General features: G+C 48.5%; 1 protein-coding gene across 1 annotated transcript in view; it reads left to right on the plus strand.

Moving 5' to 3' along the window:
• The window catches only part of PTPA (protein phosphatase 2 phosphatase activator), a 42,566-nt gene that overhangs the window by 21,041 nt on the left and 2,241 nt on the right, over nucleotides 1–19,284 (plus strand). The window contains exon 9 of the mRNA XM_044268423.1: nucleotides 9,692–9,799. Coding sequence (XP_044124358.1) covers nucleotides 9,692–9,799 — 108 coding nt within the window. The remainder of the gene's footprint in view (nucleotides 1–9,691; nucleotides 9,800–19,284) is intronic.

A 19,284-nucleotide genomic window follows, 5' to 3' on the forward strand; every position in this document is an offset into this window, starting at 1 on the left:
AGGGTCTGACACCCAGCACCCCCACCGATCAGCTGTGTGGCAGTTTACCAAGATGAGTGCCATCCACTGGATACCAGCTGTCCTAGGTATTGCAGGGACTGAGCTGCACCTAGACCATGTGGACAATATCTGTGAAATCATTGGAGCGTCATGGCCTTTTGAAACACATGATCTGTTCCCCACCAATCAGATGCTGATGACCCACCCCCGAGGAGAGGTCATCCGTATTAGACACTCGCACAACCCCTTTAAAGACGCCGGTGCGATCCCTTCAGTAGGCATGGCAAGGAATAAAGATGGCAGACCCGCATCGTATCGCCCTCTCAATTCTAAAGCAGTAGGCCTGAAGAGGAGAGGTGGGGCAGACACCCATCAAAGTTTTCGTCACCCAAGCTCCAGAAAGGCGACAGATGCGAACCTGGATTTACAGCGCAATTCCCGAATATATTTTTCTTAGGCTACTTTCACACTGCGTTGTTGAGGATCTCAATACCGGAAAAAAAACGTTTCCGTTTAGTCCTGCAAGCTGCGTTTTTGTGTCCGGTCATAAAAACTGATGCGTCAATGGTGACGGATCATTTTTGGGTTTTTTTTGTTTGTTTTTTTAGGAGTCGGATCCGTCACCCAATGACTTTCAATGTATTTAGTGAGTGATCCGTTTTTGATTTCACAGAACCGCATCCTAACAAAACAGATGCAAAATCAAAACTGATCCGTTTAATTCCGGTATTGAGATCCTCTGCCTGCATCTCAGTACCAGAATTAACAACGCAAGTGTGAAACGGGCCTTATCGGAATCCCTTCCTTCAAGAGCGCAATCTTCAGGGAAACTCTGGGCTGGGATGACTGACCGCTGCTGTCCGTAATTACAAGTAACTGCTGCTGAACACCCCATCACTGCAGCCATGTAAAAAAAAAAAAAGACGGGCAGTAGCGGTGGGATAATGCTCTACCGCAGGGGTCAGCAACCGTCGGCACTCCAGCTGCTGTGAAACTACAACACCCAGCATGCAAACATGCTCGGCGGTTTTCACAACTCCCATAGAAGTGAATGGAGCATTCTGGGAGTTGTAGTTTCAGGACATCTGGAGAGCCGGAGGTTACCGATCCCTGCTCTGCCGTATCCCACTCTTCCAACGGTAGGGATTCTGAGACTGGGAAGGTTTAGGAAATTACCGTAGGTGCCACTTCCTAACATAAAAAGCGTAAGGTCACTAAAATGAACGCGTCAACGCCCACTGCCCAGTTCTAGACTACAGTCTAGCCTCCAGTTATTATTCAGATAGCACCAACATATGCCGCAGTGCAGTACTGAGAACGCATTCGCTTTTTGGGGCTGCCGTGTCTTTGCTGGCAGAAGATATGGAGAGTTTTTATGACTTGTGCCCCTTGCTTTCGGAATGATTTTGGAAAGTGCAGTTCGTGGATCATGACGGTGGATGTATGGGTGGTATCAGAGGCGAAAGTAAAGGTAAAGTAAAATCCATCCCAAGTACTATGCTGGTGTCTTTGTATGTGCCCGTCAGGCACCAGGCCCTGGTGCAGCTGGTACCACTAACCCACTATAGCTTACAGGCCTGGGTATAATATATAAGAATTTATCATTTCTGGGAATATGCGGGAATTACGGACTGATCGTCTACGGCATTCGTCCATTTTTCCTCTATAGGTATGATTTTATTTTTTATATATATATATATTTATATAATTATATATAATTTTTTATATATATATCAGCCCAAAAATTAGCTCGGGGCAATGTTGTATTGGCTTTTCTTTTTAGAAAACGTAATTTAAAAAAAAAAAAAATTCGGTGCAGTGTTTTTCCGTCAGGCTCCATAGTTGAAAAACAGGCTCGCGCTCTAACGGAGCAGCAATGTGAACTGCACCCACATGGTTAAAGGTTAACACATTCATTTCACGTGTCGTAAGACGGCAGGGGAACTGGGTGAGGCTGCCTAAAGCTTTTCAGATTTTTTTTTTTTGTGCAGCTGTGAGCCGAAGGGTTGTACATCGCATGCTGGAACTTGTAGTTCTGCAACATAAAATGGAATGGATCATAACCGGAGCCTGATGAAGCCCCATTGCCGGCGTTACGTTGGCCTCCCTGTATGGAGGTGGCGGTAGAAATCTCAGTCTCTGCTTTTATTCCTGGAGACATTATCTGCCTCTGGGAGCGTGCAGATCAGAGGACCGGCTATCCCTATTGAGAAATGTATATTGACTGTGACCCCGGGGGGTCACGCAGGGTCGGCACATCACTGTCTGAAGATGCTACCGGGGCAGGCAGTCATGAGAGTATCGCCTGCCTGGAGCATTATATGGCAGGGACAGCAGCTGCAAACCAGGTCCTACTCCCTTTGTGTGCGCCGACTGCTCCATAATGGAAATGTTCTCTGCGGTGCGGTAGATTTCCATATAAAAGTAAGACTGGGGGGGGGGGGAATCTAAACTGGTGGCTTAGAGCCTATGTATGGAGGAAAGTATTTAGGAACTCCTATATAATAGCACACTTAAGTCCCCCCCCCCCCCCCCATGTTCCATTAATGCTGCCAAACTGAGTCCTATGTTATAGCCTTTTTTTATACTGCCTAACCCCATGTTCTAATCATTATATTGTAGTTCTACCTATAAACCCACATGGACGTGCACCGCTGAGGTAAACGTTGACACGTCATTAGTGAGGTCCGTAAGACCCTTTAATAGACCCCATTAGATAACTGAGCCAATGGAAGGAAAACATGGCTGCCTTCTTCCAGACACGGCACATGTCCACGGCCCCACGGGTTTCATCTGGTATTACAGCGCGGTCTCATTGCCGTGAATGGGACTGAGCTGCAGTACCACACACAACCTGTGGACAGAGGAGGCGCTGGTTTTTGGAATTAGGCAGTTTCAAAAAAAAATTTTTTTAAATCTAATCCAGTGCATCTCCTTTATTTTAGGACCCTGAGGTTTCCTCAGGACATCCATGCATTACATCAGGCATCCTCAAACTGCGGCCCTCCAGCTGTTGCAAAACTACAACTCCCAGCATACCCGAACAGCCTACAGCAGGGCATTGTGGGAGTTGTAGTTTTACAACATCTGGAGGGCCGCAGTTTGAGGATGCCTGCATTACATGGTCAAAGCATTGATTTCAGTAGGAACTGTGTATTACTTCTTTTCCCCCGTGGTGGCGCTGCAGGTAAGGCTACTTTCACACTGGTGTTTTGGCTTTCAGTTTCTCAGATCCGTTCAGGGCTCTCACAAGCGGACCAAAACTGATTAGTTTTGCCCTAATGCATTCTGAATGGAAAAGGATCCGCTCCGAATGCATCAGTTTGCCTCCGTCCCGTCTCCATTCCACTCTGGAGGCTGCCTGCAGCGATTTGCTGTCCGCTTGACAACACTGAGCCAAACGAATCCGTCCTGGCACACAATGTAAGTCAAAGGGGATGGATCCGTTTTCTCTGACACAATCTGGCACAATAGAAAACTGATCCGTCTCCCATTGACTTTCAGTGGAGTTTTCATGACTGATCCGTCTTGGCTATGTTACAGATAATACGGATCATGACAGATGCAGGCGGTTGTATTATTGTAACGGATCCGACCAAAACGCGAGTGTGAAAGTAGCCTAAAAATGGAACACTTGCAGAAGTGTGTGCAGCTGGGGAAACTCTTCATCTTGGGGGACCCGCCACCTGCACCACTTTGTAAGGTGACCCATAAAAGCTACATTATGCCCAGACATCTGTTCGGTACTAGAGGAATAAAGCGGCTGTAGGATGAGGACCCCTTTAAGTTGGAGGTGGGCACTTTGTTTGATGCAGTTCTCTTCAGCAGGCTCCGGCACGCCAGCTGTTGTCAAACTACAACTCCCAGCAAGCTCCATTCACTTCTGTGGGAGTTCTGAGACCAGCCCAGCAAGTCTGCATGCTGGGAGTCATAGTTTCACCCCCAGGCTGGTCCCTGCCACAAACACTGGCTAACAATGCTGCCTGCCTCCTCCTTAGGTCCGACATAAACCTGCCCATTTACGTGTTATTTCTATGGCGAGCGCGGGATCAGCGCCGATTACACTGAGGGGAAACAGTGGGTTTGAATGGGTTGAAATCCAACCACCGACGTGAGAGTAAAGATGTCCAAGATTAGAAAAAGATGGTTGATTTCTTCAAAAAAAAACGCCCCTCCTGTCCATAGGTTGTGTATGGTATTGCTACTCTGCTCCATTGAATTGAATGGTGTTGGGATGCAATACCACACACAGCCTGTACACAGGGGTGGTGCTGTTTTTGGAAGAAAGTAGCCACGGACAACCCTGAGCTCTGTGATGACGGCAGATGAGCTGCACTGTGGTCCATGGGCTAAATCCCAGCCCTCTGCATGGAGTTTGTATGTTCTTTCCGTGTTCACGTGTGTCTCCTCCTAAACCCCAGCTACATACTGATGGGTTAATTGGCTTCCTATCAAATGAACCCTAATGTGTGGACTTAATGGGGGGTCATAGGATATAAATTAATTACGCCCCATGGACCTGGCGCCGAGATGTTGGTCCTTGTCCATGCACCCCGCTCCAGGGACGGTCTTTGTAAAACCGCATCCTAGGGATCTGGGGTAACATCACCGTCTCCTCCCGATCTGCTTGCAGCCTAGAATTTTCTATATATTTTTTTTTTTTACACACGTCTCTTCTAAAGGGATTCACTGACAGACCAATACTCCCCCCCCCCCCCCCCCCAATTGCCCGAGGCTTGTTGATAAAGGGGCGCTTCGGATATGGTCTCGGGGCTGGCAGCTCAGGGGTTAATGAAAGCGCAGCTTCCACCACAAAGGATGAGATCAGTGAAGTTTCGAATGAGCGATGCTGACTTAACGAGAGATGAGCAGTAATTGAAAGGCGCGGAGCATTGTGCACCGCTCTCCTCTGCCTGCGCAGTCGCCGCTTCACTCTGCCCTTCTAAATTTGGAGGAGATTTTTTTTTCTTTTTTTTTTTTTCCTAGAGAAGGGAGGGTTCGGATTTCTGCTGGAAGGGAAGGAACTGACAGGAAGGGGCTGCTCTCATCTATCCCTCTCCCCCCCTCCTCCCCCTCCCTCCTCTTACTGACTGAGGAACCATTTACAAAAGGCTCATTCTCTGGGGAGAGCAGAGTCAGGAACGCAGAGCCTGTGAGTAATTTCCTGCTCAATATGGCTTCTCTGACTCATACAATTCCCCTGAGGTTACTGCAGGATTGGCTCTCTCCCTCGCTCTCTCCATCATGTGATGTCTCAGGCTCTTTTTCTCCTGCAGTCTCTCATGATCTCTCCTTGCGTTTTCTCTCCTATTTTATTTTATTTAGTTCCCCCACCACCACCACTTTCTGTCCCGATTAACACGCCGGCAGTACACCTTTGAAGTGGAAGTGTCGTCGGTGTAACGTCCCGGTGACCGGGCTGTGTATCTGCATGTCAAAGCAGATTGTCCTTGCTGCAAGCCTTCCCTTATTATCCAGTGAAAAAGCAGAAGCGAGATGGCGGCTTTATTAAATGCTGAGGTGCGCTTCCACATTCGGGGCTCGCGCGCACAAACGAACCTGTGCGCCAGCCAGGATTGTATTGCGGATATGCAATAAACGGGCACCGACTTGAATGGGTCCACAATCCGAAAGGTGTGGTGCGGAACGGAGGCATGGAACCCCCCACGGAAGCACTCTGTCCGTGCCTCCGCACCGCCTTCAAGTGAATGGGTCCGCAATGCACAGGCACCGACCGTAGGGCCGCCGTATGCAGTCCGCAGCACAGGCCCGGCCGGCACATGTTCGTGTGCATGAGCCAGCCTAGCACTCGTTTGGACGACAGACATACATACGTAGGAGACTTCCTTGACGACAAAAGGATCAGGCAGGGTTGAAATTCAGTATGCCCAATCCTTCCTTTCACCAGCATTTGCTACTGATGGAAAGCCTGGAACTCGGCATACACAGCCTGTCCTGACGGAAATCATCTAATCTTTATGGGCGCCTTTAGTTTAAAGCGAGGATCTAGCAAGAGGGTGTTGATTTACGGATACAATGGGTATCTGTATAAAATTCGGAAAACCTATCTAAAAACATGCGCCACTTGTGCCCATAGGGCTGCTGTGGTATTGCAGCTGTCACCACCCCTGACATGCCTGCTTTTAGTAAATCCTTGCATTCCCCATGAAAAAGAAGGTTGGGAGCCTCTTTTCTTCTAACTCTGCAATTTGCAGTGGTCTGTTATTCCCCCTAGAATTGTATGAATACGTTGCCAGCTGGGTTTTACCAGTTGGGGCGTGCCCCTTCATAGTCGGCACCAATTGTCCCTGCACAGTCTGACAATGTCATACAATGAAGTCAATTTATTCCTAAGTTTTCAGGTGGAATAACAGAGTAACGGCACAGTTTAGACCTTTAAAGGAAAAGGGCTCCAGAATTGTAATTTATGGGGAACACGAATATTTGCTACATCAGACATGTCAGTGAATAGAGCTCGGCTACAGTACCACACAGAGCCCGTGGCGCTATTTCTTAAAGAAAGCCATGTTTTGTTTGTTTTTTCATCTCACTCGATACCCTTAAAAGGTTTTTCTGAGACCTTTTTACTGAAGACCTCTCCTATCTGATCGGTGGGGGTCCGACACCCGGGACCCCCGCTGATCAGCTGTTTGAGAAGACACCAGCGCTCCTGTGAGCTCCTCAGCCTTCTCTTAGCTCACCAAACACAGCGCCACCCATTGTATAGTGGCCGTGCTTTGTATTGCAGCTCAGCCTCAATCCCTTAAACAGTTTATCAGCGGGGGTCCAGGACATCGGACCCCCACCGATCACCTACTGATGACCTATCCAGGGGACAGGTCATCGGTTAAAAAGATCTCGGGAAAACCCCTTTTATCCAGGACTATAATTCCCTTCCGCACTGTGCAAAAGTTTTACTGCCCAGACTTGGAGATCTCACTTTTATGGGATTTGTCATATCTATAGGAACAGCCCCAAAATTTTCCATGAAGTGGTGGATATGGAGATCCAGACAGATTAAAAATTTAATTAGTCCAATTATGTCGTTTTGTCCGAGATAAGCGGTGACCTGTGTAAGACAGCTGCTTATCTCTGAAATGTGAAGCCAAATGGACACTGATGGGGAGCCTGGGTGGAACGCTGTCTCTGTACAGGAGATGGCAGTCACCTCTGGTGCCACCCGTTCATCTCATTATAGAGAAGCAGTATCCAGGTTCCTCTGGCACTGCTGATCTTAAGCTGCTTTCACACAGTCAGGCCTCGTTCACATTTCCGTTTTTCATGGACATGTACTATCCGCATTTTCCATGGACAGCACACGTATCCATTTATTTTAATGTGTCTGTGCACATATCAGTATTTTTTTTTTTTTTTTACTGGCAATGGGTTAGTAAAAAAAAATCTGAGACATGCACCACGGATGCCATCCGCATTGTGTCTGTGATTTTCACGGACCCATAGACTTCAATGGGTGTGTTGGGTCCGCATCACTTACCAAAGTAGTGCACGTCTCCGTGATTTTTATTAATTTTTTTTATTGACCGACGGTCAGTAAAAACATACTGATGTGTGAACAGACACCTTCAAATCGATGGGTACGTGTGCTGTACGTTGAAAATGCGGACAGAACACGTCGGTGAAAAACTGAAGTGTGGACAAGGCCTCACAAGGGAGTCAGTGGGATTGTCTCTGAAAGTTCATCATGGCAGAACTAAAGTGTGGATAAGCCAAGACTTAAAAAGCAAATGTTATAAAATATGACAAAAAGGGTTCATTCACACAACCGCATTTCTGGGTCTGCATCCGTTCCACAATTTTGCGGAACGAGTGCAGACCCATTAATTTCAATGGGGACAGCACACATGCTTCCGTTCTGCGGCCCTGCAAAAAAGATGGAGCATGTCCTATTCTTGTCCGCCATTGAGGAAAAGAATAGGCATTTCTATCATAGTGCCGGCCATGGGCATTCCACAAAATGCGGAACACATGCGTGTTTTGCAGATCCGCAAAACACTTAGGGTCATGTGAATGGACCCTAAAACAAAGGAGACTTAGAGGCTTCAGCAGTGATCCCAGTAAGCACAGTGCTTGCAGCAGGTAAGCAGAGACCGCCGTGGGATTGCTGCTGGATATTTAGGCGAGTACTCTTCAATATAAATATAATTTTTATTTATTTTTTATTTTCTGACTTGTGGACAACCCCTTTAACTTTGTCCAAAAATTGCATGAAATCAAACGCCTCTTGGTGGACCCCATCCCGTCAATGTATTTCTCATTAGAAGCCACTTTAAGGTAATTGCTTGTGGAAGAACTATTCGCAGAGCGGAACCGCAGGAACAGTTTGGTAAAGGTGCCGGATGGTGGCATTCAGTCCAATTTAAAGGGGTTCTGCAGTTTTTTTTAAACTGATGATCTATCCTCTGGATAGATCATCAGCATCTGATTGGCGGGGGTCCGACACCCGGGACCATCGGCGATCAGCGTTTGAGAAGGCAGTAGCGCCGCGGCCTTCTCGCTGTTTAGCGCAGGCCCACTGACTTCACGACTTGTATCAATGGTCTGGGCGGGGCTAAGCTCTGTTCACTTGAATGGAGCTTAGCCGCGCCCCAGCCCATTGATATACTAGTCGTGACGTCACTGGGCCAGCGATAAACAGTGAGAAGGCCGCGGCGCTACTGCCTTCTCGAATAGCTGATCGGCGGGGGTCCAGGGTGTCGGACCCCCGCCGATCAGATGCTGATGATCTATCCAGAGGATTGATCATCAGTTAAAAAAAAACTGCAGAACCCCTTTAACCGCTTGTTACTACAAATCAGCAAAGTTTCTTCCAAGCCAATAGTAGCATTTCAGAAGGGTGGGGGAAGGGAGGTTGTTCATGTCCTTTCTCCATAATGGAGAAGCATAACCCTAAGTTCACACCTGAGCGTTTTACAGCGCATTCAAACGCGCTGTAAAACGCTCAACACGTGAAAACCAATGCTTCCCTATGGCCCTGGTTCACACTTGAGCGTTTTACAGCGCGTTTGAACGCGCTGTAAAACGCCCGATGCATAAACAAGTTCTTGAGCTTTTTTTTGGGTGTTTGTCGCGCGTTTTGGCCATAGACTCATTGGACAACACTGCAGTCAATCACTCAAACGCGCGTTTACTATTGCAAAAAACGTGCATAAAAACGCGCGACAAATACGCGCGTAAAATGCGCGTCTCAGAAACGCTCAGGTGTGAACCCAGGGTTAGGAATAATAATCTTATTATTGAAGTGAGGGCCATGCTTAGACCCATCATATGTCCTATACATTGCATTCAATGTTCTTTTAAGTATGGCAGATTGAGAAAAAAAAACGTGGCTCCTGACAAACCTTTTACCGTTTTGTGTATACAGCTTCTTTACAGACCTCTAAGTCCCCTTAGTTGCTCCCTTCGCCTTCTCTTTTACTAGTCGGTAGAAAGTAAAGGATTCGGGTGGAAATGAGTAAAACGTGACTGCAGGATCAGACTACACAGTGTGTGTTTGTTTGTAGTCTGTAACCATGGAAACTCATGGACCCGCCCAAAAGCTGAAGATGGAAATAGAAAATTGTAGTTGTCCTCTGGGCCTAAAATGTCAGCTACTAACCATAGGTCCTTCAAGAAACTCATTTTCTATTACACGCTGCCGCTTCATTCAATCTGCTGCTTATTTCTCTCGTAGATGAAGACCGGCCCGTTTGCAGAACACTCCAATCAGCTGTGGAACATCAGCGCCGTTCCTGCATGGTCTAAAGTCAACCAAGGCCTCATCCGCATGTACAAGGCAGAGGTGAGACGGCGTGTTCTTTATGTGCTGCCCTCCAGATCATGGCTCCTGTGCAGATTGCTATAAAAGCTGTGACCAGGAAGGGGATAAAGCTTTCCAGTAAACCACATGCTGAGCGATAGCGAAAGACGCAGGTTCTCTGTAGGAGGGTGACGAGTCTCATATTGAAAGTAGCACCTCCAGAGGAAGCCCCATCATAAGGCCGCTATCAGGATAACTGATCGCTGCCGATTTTTTTTTTTATTCCTCCATAGCAAACCAAATTTAATCAGGAAATGTACATTTTACTGACCCCTCCGCGTTGTCCGACACACATTGGTGACCACACAGATATTTGTACAGGGTTAAACTGTGGTATTCTCTGACCTGCGGGGTATCAGAAACCTCAGTGTCAACCAAAAAACCCATAGTCTGCCGTATTGTGGTGTAGTGCATGGCACCGGCTTGTTGTGTGGCTTCAGTGGAACCAGATGAGATCTGGCAAGGATTTGTAGCGTGGCTGTGGGTTGTCCATACACGCAAATCCCTGTTCCGCCGCCACTGTATAGGAATGCAATGACACGCTGTATGTCTCCCATGCAAGAAAACCCCTTCTATCTTGCAGTATGTTAGAAAATCCTAGTTGGCTTTTCTCCACAGTATACTAATGTATGGATGCTCCTTTGGCCTCTGTTGGGTGAATGGAGCCATTCGGATACACTTAGCGTATAGGCCGGGAGCTCTTCTCTAAGTGTAGGGCTTAGCATGATGTGAATATGGGCTTAGATTGCAGTTCTTGGAGCACTTACCAGTTGTGCCGAATGAGCGTCAGCTCTCCTCTGACTTCCCCTTTAACATGCACATTTGCCTCAGCACAACGTGTATGTCGTTTTAATAGGACAAGTGGAGAAGCTGCTGCCTGACAGATATGGCACCGCTAATCTCCAGGATAAAAGACGGATCAGATTAGGTTATAGTCTAGCCTTCTAGATACGTCGTTGGACAACTGTCTGCCAGGATTTCCAGGATATTTAAAGGGGTTGTGAAGAATACCACTGCCACCGAAGCCCCCATTTGGCAGGACATACATCGGCTCCTCGCTCCTTTTTCTCCCAGCCTGCAATGCTCCGCTGAGCTAACTCGATGGAAACATCCGGTTTCACCTGGCCGTGGTGGAGACCGTATCCCCTTGCGTCATGTGGCCATTTGTCATGACGTAAGGCAGGGACGGCCAACCTGAGGCTCTCCAGCTGTTGCAAAACTACAACTCTCAGCATACCCAGACTGCCTACAGCTATTAGCCTACAGCAGGGCATGGTGGGAGTTGTAGTTTTACAACAACTGGAGAGCCGCTGGTTGGCCATTCCTGACTGTAAGGGGAACTGGTCAACTGTCATGGGCAATAGAGCCCTGAGAAGCAGGTCCTGCCAAGTGGGGGTTGTTCAGAAAAAAACTTAACATTTTTGCATATTCCCTGGTCCAGGGGTGCAAAAATTTGCCCAAGATCAACAAATGGGGTAACATAAAAAAACAAAACTAAAGTTGATTGTTTCGTTATACTGTTGGTCTCTGCTCCCTCCCTACCATGCTGAAAATGCGCATGTGACCCCCTTTAAATTGTCAGCAGAAAATTCTAATGTCTACGTCTGGGCCAGAGACACTTGGCAGCCGCTGATCTCCACTTGGACACACTTTTATGTTTCAGCCATTACTTTTGCAGGATGACAGGACAGTCCAGCACTCCTATAAAGATGTCTACTTGTGTCAGTGTATGGTCACTGTCCCCTCATTTCCCAGTAGAACATCCTGCCATGTGCGAGCAGCTTTAGTTTTATGGTCTCCTGAAGGCCCACACACTTATCAGTGGAGCAGGGGTTAATGTATCTGGGTTCTGTTACCACAGACTCGTCTGTTAACCCGTGAAAGGGGCCAGCACCGCCTGTACTGAATAGAATTACTGAGGTGAAAAGTTCCTGGAGCTCTGAATCAGTCCTTCCTCCTTCTCCCCCCTCGCTGCCGGCTCCACATCCTGTGTAAGGTTCCACCCACATACCTCTGTAATCTGGGAGCCAGTCTCTTGGAAGTCTGCGCTGTCTCCTTCCTGCTAAGAAAGATCTCTGTTCCCGTTTGGCCCTCCGATTACAGAGGCCAGGTGCGGACGGGAACAGCGTGGTCTACCTGAGCAGTGCTGGGGGTCCTCAGCTGGTGCCCTACAAATCACTGCAGAGCTGAACACCACTACACCTTGTGTCCTATAGTTCAGGCATTATCATTAGGGGGATTTAATAGAAGAGTCTCCTCTATAAAAGCGCAGCTACAAAGAAGGTCTCTGTCTGGAGGACTCGACACGTCCATGCTGTACACTAACAGCCCATTGATTTCAGTAGGTAGGATGTAATACTTTATGTCCCCTGTGGGAGTGCTGCAGCACAAATGAACAGTTGCAGCTGAGTACAGATTATAGGTGAATGGGGGGTTCCAGTAATTAATATTGACGACCTATTCTCTGGATTGGTTATCGATATCTGATCGGCGGGGGCCCAACACTCAGGACCCCTGCCGATCAGCTGTTAGGAGAGGCCGGGCACTCTGAGGGCGATGACCTCCTCCTAGGCCTGTGATGGCTAACCTCCGGCACTCCAGCTGTGGTAAAACTACGACTCCCAAGATGTACACTTGCTTGGCTGTTCTCAGAACTCCATAGAAATGAATGTAGCATGCTGAGAGTCGTAGTTTCACCACAGCTGGAGTGCCAGAGGTTAGCCATCACTGTCCTAGGCTATGTGACCTCGCTGTACATCAATCACATGGCCTAGTTGCTGCTGATTCCCATTGAGGATAGATCTTCATTATCCATTTCTAGATAACCCCTTCAACATCGGGGGATCCTTTTACCGAAAAAGCATTGTCCAAAGCAGACATTCCCTTTAAAAGGGTTGTCCAAATGTTTAATACTGATGACCTATCCCCAGGTCATCAGTATCAGATCGGTGGGGGTTTGACTCCTAGCAGTTTACCAAGCACAGTGCCGTCCATTGGATAGTGGCTATGCTTGGTATTGCAGCCACATTGCAATGTCACATGGCCTAGGTAGAGGCCACAGGGCTCGGCCACTTAAAACAGCTGGCTGCTGGGTGTCAGACCCCCACTGATCTTATACTGATGACCTATCCTGCCATGCAGTCCTAGGTGTGTCTGCGTACTTGCTGACTGCAAACAAAGCCTAATGTGTGGCCTGATCCTACAGACCATAGAAAGGTGACCGAGGGAGTGAAGCATCACATGACTGCAGGATCAGACTACAGCCGGGTTGTTTGTAGTCTGTAACCATGGAGACACATAGGAGCTGTATACACCACACGGTAGAAAGGAAAATGCCTAAGGCTACTATCACACTTGCGGCAGCCTTTTCCCCCACCGGAAAAGGCTACTGCCAGTGTGAAAGTAGGCGAATTCTTTTCAATGTCTGTCAGTGTTTTTTTCTTTTCATTACATGACAAGTGATGGGGAGACCAATAGGTGCCTCTAAAAACCCCTGTAGACAATAGGGCTCGTCAGTTGACCCCCCCCCCCCACCTGAAGCTCTGTGCTGCACGTTTCAAGTGACGTCTCCCCGCTAGAGCACCCTAGTTCTGCCGTGGTCGCCCTGAATAATGCTATTGGCACCCACCATGTGTGGGATAATGCACGTTGTGATGCCGCTGTTGTAAGGCAGCATCTGGCGGTGTGAGGACTATGCTGGTGAATGGTTTCCTGTCGGTATAAGGAGGTGTGGTATTGATTTCTAAGCTAGAGCTGCTTCACATTAGGATTGCAGAGCCAACACACTGCACCCATGTGTGTCAGTACAAACTGATAGGCCTCTTCCTTTCATCTCTTGATGTGTGTTCCCCTCACACCAGCGCATACGCAGGAGAACAGCACAGCTCTTTTAGCTCTGGAGCTGCTCTCATGTTTGCTCAGCCTCCACCAGGCCCCCGAGTCTCTGGGAAGCGGAGTGAACTTTCACCCTGGCTGGAATTCCAGGCGGCCTGATCTGTAAACCCCCCCCCCCCCATATGACATCAGCGGGACCGGCAGCTGCATGCCTGCAAGTAAAAGCCAGAGCAGGAGCAAGGTATCAGGGTCTCGGTCTACATGCAGTTCTTAGCGGAGATGGTAATGCTGTCCATGTAAGGCTCTGTTCACATCTGCGTTGCGGCTTCCGTGTATAACTAAAGCCACATGTGGATCTGCATCGCTCAAAGGACCCCATTGACTTATCCTAGGTTCCATTCCTCCAGATAGGAGCTTCCGACTCGACTTAAGGCCTCATGCACACAACCGTTTTTCGGGTCCGCATCCGAGCCGCAGTTTTTGCGGCTCGGGTGCGGACCCATTCACTTCAATGGGGCCGCAAAAGATGCGGACAGCACTCCGTGTGCTGTCCGCATTTCTTGCTCCGTTCTGTGGCCCCGCCAAATAAGAATAGCATGTCCTATTCTTGTCCGTTTCGCGGACAAGAATAGGCATTTCTACAATGGGCCGCCCCTTCTGCAAATTGCGGAAGGCACGCGGCCGGCTTCCGTTTTTTCTGCGGTTTGCGGAACTCAAAAAAACAGAACGGTCGTGTGCATGAGGCCTAAGGCTGGCAAACTCTATAAGATAGCCGTCTCGTTTGGTCGACCTCTGTCTCGCTGCAGGGGTTTTATCTCCCCATGAACAAAAGGATGGGGCATGTTGAAATCAAACAGCCCCGATCCTTATCCCATTGGGACGGCCCACATACACATTAGATGGTCGTCGCGATCGGCTAATGTGTATGGCCAGCTTAAAGGGGTTGTCTCACCTCAGACATTGGTGGTATATCTCTAGGATAGGTGTAGGTCCTACCTGTCTCTAGAAAGGAGACCCCCAAATTGAACGAGAGCTCACAGCGCTTGCGCGGCCAACCCTCCATTTCTATGGCAGTAGGCTCGGCAGTCTCATAGAAGTTAATGGAACAGTGGCCGCGCTTGCGCAGTGTGCTCTCCTCCATTCACTTCTACTAAACTTCTGAAAAGAGACTAGCTTTTTTTTCCGGCACTCCCATAGAAGTGAATGGAGGAGATGTGTTCTGGAGATGGGAGGTGGGACCTGCTCCTATCGGACACCGCTGGAATGTCCTAGCAAGATTATTATTTGTTTTTGAAGCGCCATTCATTCCGTGGCGCTGTACATATGATAAGCGGTGCACATACATAATACAGACAATTGCACGAAGCATGAACAAGACGAGTTACAGACGCGTTGCCCGCGAGGGCTTACAATTTTCAAGATATGCCACCAATGTCTAAGGTGAGACGACCCCTTTAAGTTCCGTATTCCGGCATATTATTGACTATTTGGCATTCATTCTCGATCATTTCCGATCAGCTGATGAGATCTTTTATGTCTGCATAAGGGTCCATTCACACGTCCGCATGTGGAACGCACATGACACCGGCCATGTGCGTTCCACATTTTGCGGACCGCACATGGCCGGCACTATAATAGAAGTGGACATGTTCTATTTTTTTTTTTTTTTTTTTTGCGTGGCCGCGGAATGGAAGCGCGGATGCGGACAGCACGCTGTGTGTGGTCCACCTCTATTGAAAATGAACTGGTCCACACCTGTTCTGCAAAATGCGGACGTGTGAATGGACCCTAAAGATATATTTTTTTTTTTTCAGAAGCGCAGCTCCTCCTATAAACAGGAGATGTGCTGCGGACAGGGATGTAACATAAACAATCACTGAGATGGAACAGGCCATAGATATTGGCTGCATAGCAGGATTTGATTCATAGAACTTAATGGCTTCCATGTTGGATTGTGCGAATAATATTTCTACAGACACTATGTGGGCACGGCACCAATCTCTCTTGGTTGGTAGCCCTTAGACTTCCCATACATTAGATGACTGTTAGCAGAACACTCAATGGCAATATCTCCTGACCCTCCCATACACATGCAGGCTTAAAGGGGTTGTCTCACCTAAGACACTGGCGGCATATTGCTTAGATATGCTCTTAATGTCAGATAATTGCAGGTCCAATCTCCAGAACAGCGAGTGCACCACACAAGCGCGGCCTCCCTCCATTCACCTCTATGGGAGTCCGAAAAATAGCCGAGTGCTGGCACCTAGCTGACACTGGCCTAACTAATGTATGATTTGACACAACCCCGAGTGTCCGTGTGTTCTTTGAAAGGAGGGGGAAGAAAACCTCATCTCCCCAAGATCGAAGGGATCGGGCAGTTAAAATCTAAATTGCCTGATACTTATCTGCCCCAAAAATTTGAGGAGAGTCTGGAGGACCTCATACAGGTTAGAAGATGGACCGGCCCTGCTGTAGTCATCAGGTTGGGCCACATCTAATGCTTACAGACAGCTTAAAGGGGTTTTTACTATTAACGACCTATGCTCAGGATAGGTCATCAATATCAGATTGGCGGGCAGGAAGGGAGACGGCATGTGTGCACTGTACACGTCTCCTCATACAGCTGATCAGCACGGGTGTCGGACCCCCGCCGATCTGATATTGATGATCTATCCTGAGGATTGTGCTGCACTGTGGTATTTGGTTCTGTGGGTGAGGTATTCTGTGCTGTATTGTGGGTCCAATCTACTTGTATTGCCCCACTTTTTGTCATTTTGGACCTTCCTACAGAATGGGGCCTGCTGGATGGACATGTGTGTTACCACTGTCATACATGAAGTCAGATCTGTGCCTTTGTAGCCTGTTACCGGGAATCTATGTTTATGGCCTCTCACCCTCTGATCAGCAGAATGAAGAAACTGAGCTGCAGTACCAGACACTGCCACAGCTCCTGACGAGGCGCTGCACCCGAATAAGCGTGGTGGAGGCTGCGGTGCACAGTGGCTCTGTTCTGCTAATTAGAGGCGATCTGACTCCCATAGACCACACGGTGATGGCCTTTCGACCATCAGTGTACATTTCCAGAAAACACGGATACTCTTACTTGGACAATGCATTCCTGTGAAAAGGATCACTTGACAATATCACAAAGCGTCCCCCCCGCTGGGAGGTAAATGTTTAATTTCCCTGCAGTGCCTCTACAGGCAATGTTGGGCATTACACAGATCCCATTTGCATCCATGTGCTGTAATACAGGACGGGTCCTCCGGAATAAGAGACGCTCTCCACCACTCTGAACTAGAGATGAGGACCCCCTTCCTGCACTCAAACAGAAGAACATGAGCTGCGGTTCTCTTGATCGCCAGGAACCCCAGCGGTCAGACACTGACCAACTATCTGGTAGATGGAAGTTGTAATAGGACAACCCCTTTAACAAGCCCTGCAGCCCAGTCGGTGAAGCATACTTCCTGCCTCTGAATGTATCCATTCACTGACTGCAAGCAGAAATCTTGAAAAGTGGTGTAGAACGTTTCATTACGCTTTAGTGACCTAGAACCGTGGTGGTGCCGCCGTCTGGTAACGCGTTACAGATGAGGGGGCCGGGCAGCCATCCGCTGGCAGCTGCAGGGTTAATGGCGTTTGGGAGAGCAGCTGTGCTGTCCCGGGCTCTTCCCACACACACACATGTGAAAACTTCCTTAGTGGTAAACTTCCTGCAGAGACAGCGCGCTCGCACACACGCAGTCCGCGCCCTCCCCACCTCATCCTGTGCAAAGCCACGGCACAGCAGGACACCGCTGCGCCGCTCTATACGCTGGGTGAGAAGAAACATGGATGCCATTGCAGATCTCCTAGGGGGGTCAGTAATTCAAGTAAGGGTCTCTTCGCTCTGCATCTTGATCGCCCAACGCATTAAACCAGCGTACGTCAAGAGCGTTCAGCAGCATTTGCCTGGATTTCCGTTTTTTTTAGCTGCATTGTGGAAAAACATGCCACATGGTGTACGTTTTTTTTTTACTGTAGTCTACTATCTATTCTATATGGATATGTACTCCCCCAACAGGGTTCACTTTGACCTATGTTTGGGTTAATAGAGCTCTATGGGCACACTTGCCACGTACGTTAGGCACGTGTCCCGGTGCTAAGCGGAGGCCATTAGGCCTATTTCACATGACTGTGTCCGTAAACTGCAGATCCGCAAAATACGAAATACCAGCCGTGTGCATCCTGCACTTTTCTTTGCCTTTTTCAGGTCTCCAAACGGACAAGAATAAGGGTCCATTCACACGTCCGCAAAATGGGTCCGCATCCGTTCCACAATTTTACGGAACGGGTGTGGACCCGTTCATTTTCAATGAGGCCGGAAAAGATGCGGACAGCACACAGTGTGCTGTCCACATCCGCACTTCCGTTCCACGGCCCTGCAAAAAAATAAATAAATAGAACATGTCTTATTCTTGTCCACAGCCACGGACAAGAAAATGCATTTCTATTATAGTGCCGGCCATGTGCGGAACGCACATGGCCGGGGTCCGTGTTTTGAGGATCCGTGTGAATGGACCCTCAGACATGTTCTGTAATTTGCGACATGGATGTGGACAGCACACGGATGACATCAGATATTTTTTTTTTGCGGTCCCATAGAAATAAATGGGTCCGCGTGCAATCCGCTAAAATTCGGATCGAACGCATACTGAAAATCCGCTCGCGTGCGCAAGGCTTAGTATGATCTAATCAGGGCTCTAAGGCCCCGTTCACACATCCGTGAATCGCGGACATAGCAACCGTGAGCAGGAAGGGAGACGGTACGCATGTACTGCTGATCCGATATTTATGAACTATCCTGAGGATGGGTCATCCATAGTGAAAGCCCGGAGAACCCCTTTAATGTGTGTATTAGAACATCAGTGGCTTACCACTAGTGACACCACGGAAGCGTGCCCGATTTGTGTCCACAATTATGGATCCCTCATGCACATTATAGGTCCATGAAAAAAAACGGACACAACACGGATGGCATCCGTATTCGGTCCATGGTTTTCGCGGATCGTTGCTAGGGCTGCTGTGGAAACTAATTTTCAGCCTAGCAGTGTCCGTGGAATATGTAGAACGTATGGAGGGCAGAAAACTGACACCCGGATTCTTCACGGGCGAACCACTGCCCAAGGGGCCTAAGTTGCATGAACTGCATGAGACATGTTAAAGGGACTAGAAAAAAATTCCCCCTCCCACCGCGCCATTCCTGTCCATGGGCTGTCTCCAGTACTGCAGCTCCTTCCCATACAAGTCTGGGGTGCAGTACCAGGCACAGTCCACATGTGGCGCTGTTTCTGGGAAATAATGGAGGCATATTAACCCTTTAACCATTAACAGTAGAAATGTATTGCCACCTGCCCGGTGTGAAGGGCCACCCGAGAGATTCGTACGTAGGTTTTCCAGTGACAGATCAGAATGCCGCCATGCGGTTCTGACGTTGCTGAGCGGCTCGCAGTGCGGTGTTATTCACAGGACTCGCTCAGGCACTCGGAGGCGGTTTGTGGCTCCTACCTGTGAGTCGTGATGGTCTTGCCTTTCATAAGGAAATAATGACATTGGTGAGCCATGAGTCACTGAGTACTTCATGCCCGTGCAAT

Source organism: Bufo gargarizans, chromosome 9, assembly GCF_014858855.1.
Source record: "Bufo gargarizans isolate SCDJY-AF-19 chromosome 9, ASM1485885v1, whole genome shotgun sequence".
NCBI classification, from domain to species: domain Eukaryota; kingdom Metazoa; phylum Chordata; class Amphibia; order Anura; family Bufonidae; genus Bufo; species Bufo gargarizans.